At 35.7% G+C, this 16,791-nt stretch overlaps 1 protein-coding gene across 1 annotated transcript; it reads left to right on the forward strand.

Annotated features, from left to right (window-relative positions):
- The first annotated feature begins 4,408 nt into the window (after positions 1-4,408).
- On the forward strand, positions 4,409-16,322 carry LOC110695889 (probable serine/threonine-protein phosphatase 2A regulatory subunit B'' subunit TON2). Its single transcript, XM_021873119.1, has 12 exons — positions 4,409-4,679; positions 6,684-6,775; positions 7,043-7,105; positions 7,728-7,826; positions 10,233-10,391; positions 10,615-10,686; positions 10,844-10,976; positions 13,133-13,197; positions 13,428-13,503; positions 14,241-14,342; positions 14,826-15,018; positions 15,811-16,322. Exons 1-12 carry the CDS (start codon positions 4,424-4,426, stop codon positions 16,049-16,051), a joined length of 1,551 nt encoding a protein of 516 aa, XP_021728811.1. The 5' UTR covers positions 4,409-4,423; the 3' UTR covers positions 16,052-16,322.
- Positions 16,323-16,791: the final 469 nt, after the last annotated feature.

Raw genomic sequence — 16,791 nt, forward strand, 5'->3', positions numbered from 1 at the left:
TCAACACAAAAATGGTTAAATCCAAAAATTAGTTCTACATGGAATTTAGCAATCAAAGTTCCAACCAAATAAACAATTAAAGATTGAATCTTTAAAATTTTAGGGGCTTCAAAATTGCAAGTTCACCATAAACATTCACACTTAAAGCAATTTATTTGCAATAATGTGAAAAATTCTAGTTTATGTGAAAAATGAACACACCAAATTAAGCACCAATTATGACTTCATAAACATGCTTAATGATATTTATAATTGTAGTAGATTAGGGATGCAACCAAACATTTAATCTACCTTCAACATGCAATAATTAATCAAGGTTAAAAGATTTAAAAAATTTCGTCAAAAACGAAAAAACACTCGAAAAATATATTTCTAGGTGGATTTTGGCTTCTGGACAATCCTAACAGGGTCAGAAACGATTTAGAACATCGATTCCACCCAAAAATCACTATTTTTGAGTCGAAACCTGGGTTCGTAAGCCAAATTAGTAGGAAAAAAATACGAGATTAAAACTAATTAAAACGAGCTTATAATCCAATTCGAAAGCACAACCATAATTTAAATCCAATTTAAATCACCTTAATTAATTATTAGTCACAATAATTAAAGTGAGTGGGCTCCGATACCGCTGTTGGGTTTCGTAGAGTCCGACTCTACGCGCAAGAGAAACCCACCCAAGACCCGCACACTAATTAAAGCGACTAAGCATGCAATCACTAATTAAAAAACAATTAAGAGAGAGAAAGAAAAGACATTCTTACCCTTGGCGCATGCTTTTCTCGAATCCCGAGCTCTTACTTCAAAACTCGAACCCCGCAAATGCGAAGGTCTCCGACGGCTCGTACCCATGAACCCGACCCGAACGATCCAAGTCCCGAAGGTTATTCGGGACCCGACCAATAAAAACTAGAGTTTTACGAACTTAAGGTTTTCTTACTTTTCTAAGGAGATGCCTTTTTAGTTCCACTCAAGTGTTCTTCCCAAATCCCAAAACCTTGGTATTTATTGGGAAATGAACCTTGAATTCCTATTCTCAATCAATGTGGGAGATTTGCAATTTTCCCATTTTATTTTAATTAAAAAAATATAATTGCAATTCAATCACCAAGTTACAAGTGGCAAGAGGGGGGGAGGGAGAAGGTGAGGATAACCAAGGGAGGGGACCACCTTTCTCTCCAAGGCATAAACCAACCTTTGGTCCCCACTAGCAAAACCGGTCCTCCTTTGCCAAGTGGCTGGCTGGCAGCTTGCCTTGGCTGCCAGTTGGCGCTTAGCACCAAGGCTGGGCAGCCTGGCCAGCCAACCAGCACACCCGCACAGCCAGCCACAGCCAGCCAGTGCATGCGTGCTGCTAGCGAGCCACGCATGCTGGGTGCTGCTGCCATGCGAGGCACATCGTGCTGCTGCTTGCTAGCACACATGCACAGCCTAGCATGCTTAGCACGCTGCTGGCTGGTGCGTGTTGCTTGCGATATTGCAAAGCACTAGGCTGCTGCTATGCGAGGCATTGCGAGCTGCTTGGTGCGTCAATGCTGGGCGCTGCTAGCGAAGTACACGCACAGCCCAGCACGCTGCTTGCTGGTGCGTGGTGCTGTGCGATGCTATGCTAGCAAGGCCTAGCCTTGCGATGGTTGCTGGGCTAGCTGTGCGCCAGCGCCTAGCATGCTAGCAAGGTCTAGCCTTGCGATGGCTGGGTGCATGGCATGCCAGCACACACGCAAGGCTGCGATGCTTGCGGTGACTAGCTAGCATGCATGGGCCTAGCACGCCTAGCACGCTAGGCTTGCGACTAGCACTGCGATGCACATGCTAGCTCGAGATAGCCTAGCCCTCGCATGGCTAGGCTAACGCGAGGCTACGGTCTAACTCGAACTTGTAACTTGATTGATTTCGCGTCTCGTCGAATTCTAAATTCGACTCGACTTGCGACGCTCGGTCTCGATGCTCTAAGCTCGATATCCGACGTCTTTATTCGTAAAACTCTGTCGACTCATCAAATCCTTCGGATTGACTCGTCGTCTCGGATCGGTTGTTTGATTGGGTTCGACCCGAAGGGTTCAATCAAGATTAAGCTGTAATATTAATTGTACATTAATATTACTGATCGGAAGCGACCTCCACCTAGGCATTCCGATCACTTGACCTTACTGAAGAATTAGCTTTTCAATAATTCTGAACCCTCTATTGGAATAATACACTTGTTGGAAGGACACGACTTGTTTATCAGGTCCTTTATTTCCCCTTTGAAACTCGTCATGAATTTCATGAGTTCGTCTCTAGTAACGGGGGCAGCACCCTCCGCCGCCTGGGGTTGCCCAACCGTCTTGACGGTTGGGTTGCTTGGACTAGGTTTGTCTTCGCCCCGTTCCCTTGTTTCCTTGGAACGGGTGCGTCTGTTTCTGAGTGACCCATCTGGGCCACATAGGTGTCGACATCGAAGTCGTCACCACTCTCATGATCTATATAGACCTCTACTCCGGCCAAAGGCCGGTTCTTATTAGCAAGCGGTACAGACTGCTGTGAAGCCATCTTAGAATTACTCTCCCCATAGACGACGCCAAATGTTTCGGGGTTTTTGGAGTCCCTCGGGAGACTTACAATTCCAAGAATGCGCGTCGACCGTCTGTACCTGCAAAACCACGGAAAACTCCGGTTGGGTGGAGTTCCGCCTCCGACAATCAAGTTAGAACGTGTCCGGATGTATGAAAGTGCAGAATGTAAAGATTTCTCTCTCAGATTCCGAGAGAATTCTGCAATTAATATTGCTCAGGTTCTTTTGTTTATATTTCTGAGTATGCAATAAATGAGGATTTTCCTCTATTTATAGTGTTTGGGGATCAGTTCCCCTTTCATCGGTTGGAGTGCCACGTGTCACCAGAGGAATGCCAGAACCTCTCTGGGGATGACACGTGTCAGCATGCTATTGGGCCACTTGGACCGGGTATTTATACCCTAAACAGGTAGTTTTTTAAGTACCCAAGAAAATAAAAGTAGGATGTGGGCAGGATTTTAAAAGATTTTAGCAGGGAAAAAAAAGTTTTGCTTTAGCATAGAGTAATAGATTGTAAATTAGGGGTAGTATGGTCATTTCAACTAATAAATAAGAGATAAATGAGTGTAGATTTGTTATTTCATCTTATTTTTTCTCTTTTAATTTAAAAAGTGACTGAGTTATAGTCTCATTAACTGAGAGTGAGGGATAGCTCAAGTGGTTAGAGCTTCCCTCCCGGTTTCAGAAGATCATAGGATCGATTCTCACCCCGGCCTTTGTGGGTCTTTAAACACCAAAAAAAAAACAGTCTCATTAACTTTTTTTTGAAACAATCTCATTAACTGGATGTTCCTTATTTTCGTTTACATCTCTTTTTGTTAAATTTTTTTTTTAATAAAATCGTAACTGTTAAAAACACGAGCTGGTAGTTTTTGTGCAAATCAATAACATAATACTAAAACAGACACCATGAATGACACATGTCACTTCTTGGTATTGTTTTTTCCCTCCAACCCCCCCCCCCCTTTTTAGGAAAAATCTTTTATTTTTGGAATATTTGTATAATACAACTATAATAATATATTATTCCTAATCTTATATATTCCTTTTTATTTCGTGTTCTATTAACTTAAAATTGTTACACAAGATTTTGACACCTTTTAATTAAGGGAGAATAAGCTATAATTTAGAAGGTTGAAATATAGCGGAGAGTATGAAATTCCGGATTCAAAAATACAATATTAACATTAAAAAATTTTTTGACAGAAAATTGTACAATAGTGGGGTTCAATAGAAAAAAAAAGAAGACAATTCTACTCATTCTGAGTTGTTAGTTTTCAGTCCCCTCCCAATTGTTGTTGCGTGCAGCCTCAATCACCACTATCCCAACAACCAATTGATAGGTTTCTGTAATAATTTTTACCAACTTATAAAACTATTATTAAAAGAGGTCATGCTTACATCGATCATTTTGGACCTATGTCAAGCTATCATTAAAAAATTTACCGCTAATATAATATATGATGTCAGCTTTAAGTTTTTTTTAAAAAATAATTATTGTACTTAGCTTATTTTTTGGAAGAACACTGTATAGGTTTTTTTTTTTTTTTTTTTTTTTTTTTTTTTTTTTTTTTTTTTAACTAAACTAATTCATTAATGAAAAGTCATACGGCATCAATATTGATAGTTTTATTAGGAATAAACATGCATCATTAATGTAATATGATGTATTCTATTTTTAAATATTTTCAACACAACTAATCAAAAATAAATTATTTTTTTCTCAATTATAGTTTTAAAATTTTTTTGCCTTATTATTTCATCTTTCTTATATGCATTGTATTTATTTATTTTACATGAGTTACCTTATTTTTTTACATTATTTTACAACTAATCTAGTTGTATACAAATCGTAGTGTTTTTTAGGTTTCAATGTGCACACACAATACAAATTTAAACTTACCAGAGCTCAAACTGAGTAACTTTTCCGACACCTCTTCGCTTCAAATCTTGGGGTTTCATTTCCACCCAGATTTTGGAGATCAAATGTACGGTGGTTCAAGCGATGGCGAAAGCCATGAAGTACCTGGCCAGAGGAAGATCCCCTCAGCTTCATCCATGTTATGGGTACGAAACCTGCGCCGTTTCATCGGATCTGGTGCCGGACTTGGTTCTGAAGCTTTAATGGGTCTGTATTTTTATCGTTTTCTCCCTCTTCATTTTTCCAATTGATTCTTCCTATTATTTGATATTGTTTGCTACCAAGTATTTGTTTGTTGCAATTGTCACAATTTTTGCCTATTTGTTGTTGGGAATCAACGAATTTTGTTTATATTTTAGATGGGTAGTAAGCTGATTTTGAATGAGAGGAAAATTTATGTCCTCATTTGTGAAAATTTCAATAATTGTAGGAGTTTTTTTTATTTTTTAATTTTTAAATCATACTTTGTAGAGGTTGTACTCTCTTAATTTGATTCAATGCTTATTTTTTATTGTGGTGGTGGTGGTGATTGAAATGTTGTATTTGATATTGTTAAATCAAGTGGGCGAGGGCGATGTCGTTTAGAGCTGTGTAATGATAGTATATGAATGAATTAGTTAAAAGGATTGAATTGAAAGCTACAGTATTAAATAGCGTGGATTAGTGGATGTAGTTGAGTGGAGAGTATGGTGCTATTTTGACAAATTAGATTGAAACTCATAGCTTGCATCATGCTGTACACATCATACAGGCTTTGTGAAGCGTAAAATGTCTGGTTAGCTTTTTTTGACAGCTTCTGGATTTGTTGTAATCTGGGGAAAGGTGGGAATTACATGATAGTTAATAACTGCTGGATCCTCTAAGCAAAGGCATAGGCCATTTAGGCTTTGTGAAGCGTAAAATGTTGGGTTAGCTTTTTGTTGCAGCTTCTGGATTTGTTGTATCTGAAATAAGATCAAATCTGGGGAAAGGTAGGAATTACATGATAGTATAGCAACTGCTGAATCCTCTAAGCAAAGCATTAGGCCATTTGCTCCAATATTGGAGAGGAAATTCTCTTATCTTTTCTTATTTCACAGTTTTCTTTCCCCATAAAATGTATAGCTTAATGACTTCTTTTCCCTTAAATATTTTGTCAAAATTGTACTGAAAGAAATGCAACGTGCGTTTATGTGCACAAGCTTGCGGGCTTGTTTGTGACAGGAGGTTTAGAGTATCATAAGATCAAATATTAATGGCTGCTTCAAGAGGTTTATCCGCCTTTTTGATGGACGTCAATGATCTTGGTGTATTTTTTTTCTTTTCATGTTTAGTGGTTAGGATGGGGAATGAATTCATCAGAAGAAAGTGTGCTGCACGTCCCTCATTTGACCAACTTTTATGGACTTAGTAGTTTGGAGGTGTATCATGGAAGCATCCTATGCTAGTATGTGCAATTTGATCCTTAAGATATCTGGATTCAAGTGTTCTGCCCTCTCTCTTTTTTGTCTTCCTTGCTTGAAACTATTCTTAGCTTCAGATGGTGATTTAGTATATTTTATGAGATTATTAGGAAGTATTAAAAATGCCCCCTTTGTTCCATTATATTTGTCAATGTTGACTTTTTAGCATTACGGATGAATGTAATTGATGAGTAGACTTTAACCAATTCTAGGTTAACATGGCGGGAATAGAAAAAGTCTGTAGATGGTTATACGTTTTTTATAATGAAAGAAGAAATTGTTTTGGGATGCTGAGTGACTAACATTAGTGGGGTGGAGCAAGTGTTGTTAAGATATAAATGTAAATATGTATTGGCTATTTTTTCCCCTCAAGCTGATTGCATCAAATTTTTAATATGAGAATGTGCATTTGACAAACTGTCCTATATGTAAATTAGTAAATACAAATGACAAGTCACTGCTGACTAAATTGTGCTGTACCTATAAAAACTGATAAAAGCAAAAATTATGATATTTTTTGTTGTCTTTATTTGCTCGTCAAATCACGGCAAGCATCTACAATTTCTGTGTATTGGTTATACTGGAATTTTGTGTCTGGGATATATTGTTTGTCATAGGATTTTCTTTCTTTTTTTTTTTCTTTTGGTTTTAATATATTTTACTTGGAGTTTATTGGTGAGGCATGAGTATTGTGTAGTACACTCTTGAACTGAATATCTCTGCAGGTTCTATGACTCATGTCTTAAATATATCCTTTGCGTCTTTGTAGAGCTTGAAACAAAGAGAATCTTGCTAGATATTTTTAATGAAAAGCAACAGAAGAGTTCTGAAGCTGGTGCTATTCCAAGCTTCTACAAAAAGGTAGAGTTGCTGATGTTAGGTAAAAGGTAGATTTATGCTAGTTTAACTGTAGGTTGTGATGTAGATGGCAAGAAAATTGTGAGTTAGGTTTATATATATTCCATTGATTGTTGCATGGTATGAATTATGAGAATCAAGGCATTATAAAATGAGTTGCCAATGTTAATTATTCAAAGACAATGTCTTGATGTCCTCCCATGATTCTATGCAGTTCCATCTTTCCAGATTTGCAACTTATTATATTTTACTTATTTTTCTATGTCACAGAAACCAGAAGAAGGATCTATCAGTTATAGAGTGCAGAGGCTAGCGAAGTATCGATTTCTGAAGGTTATAAATGAACATCCAATGGGATCTATATAAAAATTTTATGTGTGTGTGTGTGTGTGTTTTAATTAGTTGGAAACAGCTTCTCTGCTCGCTAGGGGCAAGTTGCCTTTGTAATGACCACATGGCAGGATTTAACTTAGTCTTGTTGGTGTCGGTGGCCTGTTTTTTTTTTTTTTTTTTTTTTTGAATGGTGAATCTGATCAAATATCCGGGGAAGACTATAATCAATGACCTCTTTGAAGGATCTAACTGAAGATATGAAAAAATTCATAGTTGGTGACTTGGTGGTTAGTCCATGTAGGGCATTTAGAGATTGAGTGCATTATGCGATTATTCTCTTATATTTTACTAAAACTTAATGAACTTTTGTCTTCGACCTGATGCTGGCTGATTTTCGTCGTGGAACCACATTATGTGATGGAGATCTTGGTGAAAATCACTGCATATAAGTTAGAGGAAGACTTGATCTGTAGAATTTTTTAATTAGGTTGATGGTGGTATCATAGATGCAAATGACTGATAATAAGATTAATTGTTTTGTGATGCATCTCTAAGTTAGTGCATCGTGTAGAAATTAAATGTTATTTCTAACAACTTGCGACATGATTTCTTCTTGTTACAGAAACAATCAGACCTTTTGCTAAATGCTGATGATTTGGATGCTATGTGGGTTTGCTTAAGAGAGAACTGTGTGATTGATGATGCCACTGGTGCTGAAAAGGTCGTCTTGCCTCTTTTAGTATTCATCTCCTCTTCTTTTATCTGTACTGTTTTAAAATTTTCTATTTCTTGCCCATTGGTTGTATTCAGTTATTTTCTTTTTTTTTTTTTGGCCACTTACTCTGATTTTTTATACTAATTGACCTTAACTGCAACTCCTCGTTTATATTAGCAGAACACTGTATATAGATCATATATGATTTTTTTAGGCATCATTTTTGTGTCTAGCCTAGTATTGTTTGGTGTAGTTTTGTAGTCTTGAGGTAGGAATCTGTCGTACCCACCATCTTTTTGTAAAAATGGTGGCCTTACAATGGCATTTATATGACTTGTGTTCAGGGAGCAGTAGATTTCTTTGCGGCAAGGAAGGGATTGACTGGCTATTGGCCAATTGCATTACTTTTTTGTAGTCTTCCCTTTTTTCCCCTTCTTATATAGTTAATATCTTCGGGTGCCATTTGTTTTCGTGGAATCAGTAAAGGAAAAGGGTACCACCGCCTATGATTTTCCTTTCTTGTTGATTGGTTGCATGTTTTAGTGATCCTCGTAAGTACTACGCTGGTGACTTCCAACACCACCCCCTAAAACTTCAATGACGGCTACTCCAAACCAAGAATCATGACCTCCTCTGGATTGCAAGCCTAAAATTACAAACACCATCCATTCTGAAGCACTATCCTAAATTCTTCATTATGAACAGCCCCACACCCTTTGCGATACTATCGATAACCATCATCCTATCTACCTCTACCGTCAATACCATCCCCACTGTCCATTGCTAGAAACTATGACATCCAACACCACATCCTCTTCGTCCACTCAACCAAATTGCCATTGGGACACCATTTAGCCATTTACTCCACCGTATCTGTGCACTATGCTCAATTTCGTTAGGGATAAAGAGGTTGATATGGAAGCATCTTCTGTAGCCACCAATAATCTTCTGTGACAAAGGTGATTAAACTTTTGTTTGTTATTATTATGGTTGAACTTGGACTTTGTGGCCAGCTGGATCAAGTGTCGTGGTGGTTCAGAGATGACAAAAGTAGTATTGGGATTGTGTTTGTTACCAATAACATAATGAACTTCCCTTAATATTAGCAACAAATTATTAGAACATAAGGATACAAATCGAATTCCCATTCTTGATTCCTTTCCCTTTTCATGCAGTGAGTCAAACCTATGTTACTCCGACTTGAGTTAATCCTGTCCAAAACGGCTATATTTTCCAAGTGTCCAACTCGGCTATATTTTGATTTTTTTCTTTTCATGATTTTGGCCCAAATTAAACTGTCCAAGTGTCCATAGGTGCTTGAGGAGTTGAGCGGAGAGGAGTTGACATAGCCACATAGGTACTTGAGAGGAGTTGAGGTGAAATGAAGAGTCTGATTATCATAGAATCAAACAGCTACCTCTAATTTTATTCGGCCTTGGATTTTTTACTTTCAATACTTGCTCTCTATGAGTCTATGTATAAGAAAATAGCAAATTATCATTTCTTCTGAAGAAAAATAGAAATTGTACAAGAATGACTATGTCACATGGACACTTCATTTTACCTCATGTATCCATGTCACATTCTTGACACTCCAACATAGGTATGGAGTATGGACACTTTGACAGGATACGAGTACCTGTGTCTGTGTAACATAGAACAACAGATTGTTGTTTAATAGAAAATTATTAGTAATTATCAATTCTCATTAACTCCTTTTCTGATTCTAAACTTGGACTCTTATTACTTTATTAGTTTGTCTTGGTATCAAAAGATTAGAACTTTCCATGTCAGACATTTAAGGAAGAATGAAAAAAGGGAATAAAATTAAGATGGGTTTAATGTTTTTTCAAGTAAATCAGATTATGTTAATGTTTAATAATATTGGTTTTTAATGCTGTTATGTTAGTGTGTATCTAAGTAGCAAAAATGTTTGTTGGTCTTGGACCTATGACTTGTCATTATCGCTGTTTACTATGCTCTGACATCTGATCATATGATTATGTTTGATGCCTTTTGCAAGTAAATCAAATTATGTTTTTCATGATATCAGTTTCCAATGCTGTCATGTTAATGTGTATTACTGAGTACCAACAATGTGGGTTAGTCTTAGACTCTTAGGCCTATGACTTATCATTATCACTTTTGACTATGTTATGAGGTCTGACCGTCTGATCATATGATGGTGAATTTCTCACTTCATTGGTTTGTTGGTTATCTTAATGATGGATATATCTTTCTTTTGTAACTTTCTATATCATGATCTGTCTTGAAGCCTTTAATATTAAGGTATATGCTATGATTGGATAATTTACACAATTGGATCCATATTGTTTCTAGTTTTCCATTCTGTTTTCCAATTTAACCAGCTTCTAATATGCTATATTTTCTTTTGGTGTTATAACCTTGCAGATGAACTATGAAGATTTTTGTCATATTGCCTCAGTATGTGCTGAGCAAATTGGCCCTAAATGCCGACGTTTTTTCAGCCCTTCAAATTTTATGAAGTTTGAGAAAGATGAACAGGGGAGAATTGCCATCCTTCCATTCTACCTTTATGTGATGCGAACGGTATGTCCTGTTATGTATATAGCTGTGGTGTTTCTTAACCATAATGTTTTTTTTTAATCAGTACATATATTGATGATAATTTTCCTATTAACTTTGCTAGATCAGTGTCTTTTGTCCTTTTTGGTGGATGAATAAAGATGTATTGAACTGGATAGGTTTCCTCAGCAGTAAATCTGTAGTTATCTCATTTTGTCATGCCATAGCTAATTTACTTATTGTACAGGTTTCATTAACTCAAGCAAGAATAGATATGAGCGAGCTTGATGAGGACTCTGATGGCTTCCTTCAACCACATGTATGTAGCAATTCTACTTTTGGTTTATTTAGTTTCAAGTGCTTCATAAATTTGCAGAGAGAACAGAGGAAGGTGAGAGAGAGAGAGAGAGAGAGAGAGAGAGAGATTTAGGAAGTACTCTTTTCATTTACTAAGTTTAATTATCTGTGGTATATAGGAAATGGAGGCTTACATTAGAGGGCTGATTCCTAACTTGGCACAACTACGTGATATGCCTACCGCCTTTATGCAAATGTATTGCCGGATAGCTGCACATAAATTCTTTTTCTTCTGTGACCCACACAGACGAGGTTAGTTTGCTTTGCTATTATATTTCTTTGATATGACCCGTCTTAAGGCAAATGTATTGCTTGGATAGCTGTACATAAATTATATTTTTCTTAAATTACTTAATGTACAATTGTTTATATTTTTATTATGAAATGCATTGATTTCCTTAACTACTTTTCTCATATACACATCTGTCTTGAATACAACAAATTGCTTGCAAAAACTTTAGTGACAGAAATGCTAAATTTTCAGATGTAGGATGGTAAAAGTAACTTCAAATAATCAACTTCTGAATACCATGTCTTTGAGTAAGTCCTCAGTGTAAGTCTATAGGATGACTGTTTGTCTTGTTAAATGGGTAGTATTTACAATAGGACAGTAGAACCTGGCTTTAAGACATTGAAATCTCAAACGCTGCCAAATATTGATTTATTACCTTTTATAATTAAGGTATATGATAATTATGCTTCGCAAGCTTAGCCAAATCAATGTAACATATGTTTCCATAGGGCTTGAATATGGGGGGCTATAGGTGATGAGCTGTATGCATGTGAAGGAGATGTGACTGTATGCTTGTTATAATCAGGGTCAATGCTCTGGGCTACTTCTGGTATGAGAGCTATTCAATAATGATAATTATTATTCTCTTTTGTTATCCCTGTAATATGTGAGTGTGTCAGGGCTTAGGGTAAATGATATTAATAGCTTGGGATGACTCTAAAATTGGTGAATAATGTTGTCATTTTTGAATGAAATATATTTGAACAGTTGTTTGTCAACTTGATTACTTTTAGGTACACTTAAGTTTTTATAAAGGCGAGAAACAAATGAAATATGAGGGGCTCTTGATTGAAGGGATTGCCAGAAGAGAAACTCTTTGCTTTCTACTCTTAACTCAGATAATTTTAAAGGAAAAAAAATTAATGGCTGTTTAAATAGTTCTCTTGCACTGGTCACTTTTATTCAGTGCCCTCACCGTAGAATAAAGTGTTTACATGCATAGTTACACTATTGACAGCATAATGAGATCTATAGATCTCTCTCAGCTTCTTTTTTATTTGTTTTTAAAGTTCTCAACTTGGCTCCTTGTCAGTTGTCAGTCTTGTCACAAACTTAGTTTTAAAAAGCGCGAGGCACACCGAGGCGCAAAGGGTCCCTGGAGCCTAGGCGCAAAGCGCAAAGCGAAAGCGAAAGCGCACGCCTTTTGGATATGAGGCGCAAACTTTTTAATTTTTTATTTATTTTTATTTTACTTATTTTTTGGCATTGAAAATTTATTTGAAAATCAATATAAGTGATACTTATTTTATTTTATTTGGTGCTTTGAAAAATTTTCTGCTTTTTTGTAAGTATTTTTCTAAAAATACTCAAATTTAAGCATAATAAATAATTAAAACTATTTTTTTTGGTTAAAAAAAAAAAGGAAAGCTGGTCAGAGAGACTGGTCACGCGATTGACTGTTAGAAGGAGAGCAGGCTTTTGTTATTTTATCAACTAAAAAAAACTGAAAAAATAATAAAGAAAATAAAAATCCTTACGTTATTAAGAAGCAGCAGAAAATGAAAGAATGGAAAAGAGCAGAGGTCGAAGACAGAGAATAGAAGGGGGAAAGAAAAAACACTTACCTGGGTTGCTTCACCGCCGGCGGCCACTGGTCTGCTGCCGGAAGCCGCTGGGAATTGATCTCCGGCAATGTCTGCCGTAGCAGAACCCACCAATACTTCAATTGCAAAGCAACCCGTAAATTAGGGTTTTCAAAAAATTAGGGTTTTCAAATTTGGGGTCAAATTGAAGCGATTTTATTCAATTAACAAGGGGCTTTTGCTCGAATTGTCACTTTAAAGACTACGTAAGCTTCAATTTGAAAAACAAATGTGTTTTATTTATTTATTTTTTATAAAAATTAATCCGGATCTCCTTATCTCACGCTTTTATACATAAGGCGTCTCAGGCGCTCCGCCTTAAGCCTTGGTGGAGGTGGCCTGAGGCACGCGCCTTCTGGAATGCGCTATGCCTAGGAAGACCGAGGCGTTTTGGCCTGCACCTCGCGTCGCCTTGCGCCTCAACAGCGCCTAGGCGCGCTTTTTAAAACTTAGGTCACAAATACTAGAAACTTCTTGTATACTATACTGTAAGTTTATAGGACATCAAAATGATTGTGTCTTTTCTTATGCAGGAAAGGCTTGCATAAAGAAAGTGCTCCTAAGCAATTGCTTGCAGGAGTTGATGGAACTTCACCAGGTAGCATCTTGTCTCCTTTATACTGCATTAGTAGTTAAAGCTTTGAACAGGACCAGAACTTGCTTTTGAATTTGTAATTTCCTTGCCATGATTTTTATTTGAAATTTCCTTGCCCCAAGTATGACTTTACTTTGTTATTATTGTACAAATTTATAACATATGGTGAAATGTATAACTTGTGTGTGACATAATCTCAATCTTGGTGTGTTTTTATTTTCTCTATGTTTTAGGAAAGTGAGGAGGAAGTCACTGACACTGAACAAGCTGAGAATTGGTTCTCCTTGACTTCTGCACAGCGCATTTGTGGTAGGTAATTCTGTTGGTTTTGTTTGTCTGGTGTCTTTTTTTTTTTTTTTTCTTTTTCTTTTTTTATTGCTTCTTACAGCTGCCTCAAAAATTATTTTTGTTTTATACTAATATTTCTCTTATAATTTTGTTTTCTAGAGTCTAATTTAAATCTTTGAGACTGTTCTTTTCCATGTACTCTTTTGTTTTCTTTGCGTCCTATCGATTATGATGTTGCCATAAATAAAAAGTTATTACATAGGTCAGTAAATTGTTGATTATGATAGTTTATAAATATGATATAGAAATTATATGGGGAGCTCCAAGAATTCGTTTGTATTTAAGTTACTGAAATAAAGCATGTTTAACTCTAAAGAACATTTGTCAGAAATTGCTTAACTCCAATGGTTTGAGCAAGAACTAGCAAATATAATCAGTTTCATTTTTGAAATGAAGCCTCCTGCTTTGATTATTACTATTTAAGACTAAGGTCTTGCTTGGCCCAACATATCGGCAGTTTATAATGCCTCCATTTTCATTTTTAATAACTCACATTATTTGCTTGGTTGTTGAGGAGAAGTGGCTTAGTATTCCCAAAATTTGAATTTCATTTATATATTTTGCAGCTGTGCTCTGGTCTGCTAAATTTGTCTGTACGCTATATTGTTTTCATGTGTAAAGCAGTTGCATTTTCCTTGCATGCTTTCTGTTATATATTTTGCATGTCTGACAACTTGATTCATTTTGGAACTTCGAAGATATGTTTCTGGCACTTGACAAAGATATGAATGGAACCTTGAGCAAGCAAGAACTCCGAGAATATGCTGATGGAACACTGACAGATATATTTGTTGAGAGGGGTATGCAATTTTTTTTGTTGAAATTTTAGTCACTACAGTAAATGTCATTATTTTGAAAACTTCTCCAGTCATTTGCATGCATTTCTACATCTAAATTTTATAATGATTAGTCATGGAGCCATTTTGTTAGATTATTTCCATTGTTAAATTGCTTGATGACCCAATGCCTTAGCCAGATCTTTTACATTGTCAGATATTCCTTTTGAATGTAGAAACATATTATTCTGCCCTGCTTAATGATTCCCCTCTTTACTTTTTATTATGTGTATCGAGATAGTGGTACATGAACTTTCCACTTTTGCAGTGTGAGGTACTCTCTTAGTCTTTTACATTTAGATTTTACTAGTTATATTGCAACTTAAATTCTAGACTATAAATCATATACCCACGCACACTAGACAGCTGGGAAATTTCTAAACCCTCTTGTTCAAGTCTCTGAGCTGGCCATTGTTCACTATTCACTCTCAATTACCATTGCTGTAGTTTTTGATGAGCATGTACGCCGGGGGAAAAGCGGTGGAGGAAACAGTCGGGAAATGGATTTTGAAAGCTTCTTGGACTTTGTTCTTGCTCTTGAAAACAAAGATACTCCTGAAGGTTTGACATACTTGTTCAGGTGTCTTGATCTTAATGAAAGGGGTTACCTAACAACAGCTGATGTCTACACACTTTTCAGGTACAACATTTTCTGTATCAATTGGATGTAATTCCTGCATTTTTGCAATTTTCTTACAAAATTGTCCTGAGCTGTGCTTACATCTTAAACCAATTTCTGTGCAATAGTTGAGAATAAACATAATACACTTGCAATTAGTGTTGAAGTGGAGTGCTACTTCTAACTTTTAGTTCCATGTGGTGGTTTTCATTTTAAAGCAATTCTGAAAGCAACATCCCTTGACATTAGATAATCGAGCCATTTAGTATTTGTCTAAAAGGTGAAAAAAAAAAAATGGGGCATCTGTTTAGAATTAGCATTTAAGTTTTGTGTGGACTTGATTCTTGTAAAAAAATATTGCTTGTCCTTTTCGGATGATCTTGATATTTCTTGTAGCTTAAAAAAGCTAGATAATAGAGTTTTTACGAAATAGAAGGGAAAATATGGACTAATCTTATTGTTCCTGTAAGACTTCTGTTCATGCTACCAAATTTGTACACTAAACTATGGAATTTTTTGGGATTAAGCCTTTGTTGTTGTTGTCGTTGTCATTATGTATAAATTATGGAAGAAAAGAAGGATGGCATCTGTAAGCTAGAGATGTTACTCGATACAGTCTTCCTATAAAAATTCTGTTCTTTCCTTTTCACAGTTCTCTAGTGTAGTCTGTGAATCTCAAACTGACAGAAACAGTACATTAGCATGATATAATATTGCATTACATAATTTACATTTCATATATTCTATTTTGGCCTATTTAATCTCTAATGGCACCTTTTTATTTTTATTTTTTTTTTCACTTTTACATATCAGAGATGTACACCAGAAATGGATTGAGGGGGGAAATTATGAATTGTGTATCGAAGATGTGAGAGATGAAATTTGGGATATGGTGAAGCCTATGGATCCTTTGATGATCTCATTGCAGGATTTACTTGCGTGCAAGCAAGGTGGTACAGTGGCTAGTATGCTTATAGATGTCCGTGGTTTTTGGGCACATGACAATAGAGAAAATCTTCTTCAAGAAGAAGAGGAACCAGAGGAAGAGGCATGACTTCAGGGGGTGATTAATAGTTTAATACGACCTTTACTGTATCTACAACTGAGAATGATATGTTGTATTTTTTTATTAATGAATAGTAGAACTTGTATCAGTTGAGGAATATAGGTGCATGTATTTTAAGGATTTGATTAACGAAATCGAGTGAAACTGAACGGTGTAGCTTATATGTAAATACATCACTGGGTAGCTGTATCAACCAGTTAACCAGTTATTACTTGAAGTACCCAAACTACCCTAATTTTTCTCTCAAACTTTGTGTCCCCACCCATGTATATGTACTTTATTCTTGTACATGTAATTATTATTAGTAGTCCACTCAATTTTTTTTTTGGATATTTTTCATTCACCATCTTAATTACCATGAAAATTTACAAATGAGCACTATATTTAGGGATGGAGGGATTACTATTTTATCCAAACAATAGATGTTTATAACCTTTTTTTTTTTTAATTTATTTATTTTTTTTATTTTTTATTCTTTTAAGAAAAAAAGATGTTTATAACTTAAAATATATTTATGTGGGATCTTATTAGATTTTTAGTTTTAAATATACAATTTTAAGGCTTTTTTCACTTCAGCTTATTTTTGCGAAATTGAAATTATTTTTACTAAATTGAAATTAATTTTGCTGAATTGAAATTATTTTACTGATTCTCTATTATATTTATTCTTTAAAGTTACTGATTTTTGCTGAAATGACATTAATTTTTGCTGAAATGACATTAATTTT

Source organism: Chenopodium quinoa, unplaced genomic scaffold (genome assembly GCF_001683475.1).
Source record: "Chenopodium quinoa cultivar QQ74 unplaced genomic scaffold, ASM168347v1, whole genome shotgun sequence".
Classification (NCBI taxonomy): domain Eukaryota; kingdom Viridiplantae; phylum Streptophyta; class Magnoliopsida; order Caryophyllales; family Amaranthaceae; genus Chenopodium; species Chenopodium quinoa.

Excerpts from the sequence above, each read along its gene's own strand:
- LOC110695889 (XM_021873119.1), top strand. The coding sequence starts at position 4,424 with ATGTGCACACACAATACAAATTTAAACTTACCAGAGCTCAAACTGAGT. Across the intron at positions 4,680-6,683 it reads TGGTTCTGAAGCTTTAATGG|AGCTTGAAACAAAGAGAATC; the intron begins GTCTGTATTTTT and ends GCGTCTTTGTAG. Across the intron at positions 7,106-7,727 it reads CGAAGTATCGATTTCTGAAG|AAACAATCAGACCTTTTGCT; the intron begins GTTATAAATGAA and ends TTCTTGTTACAG.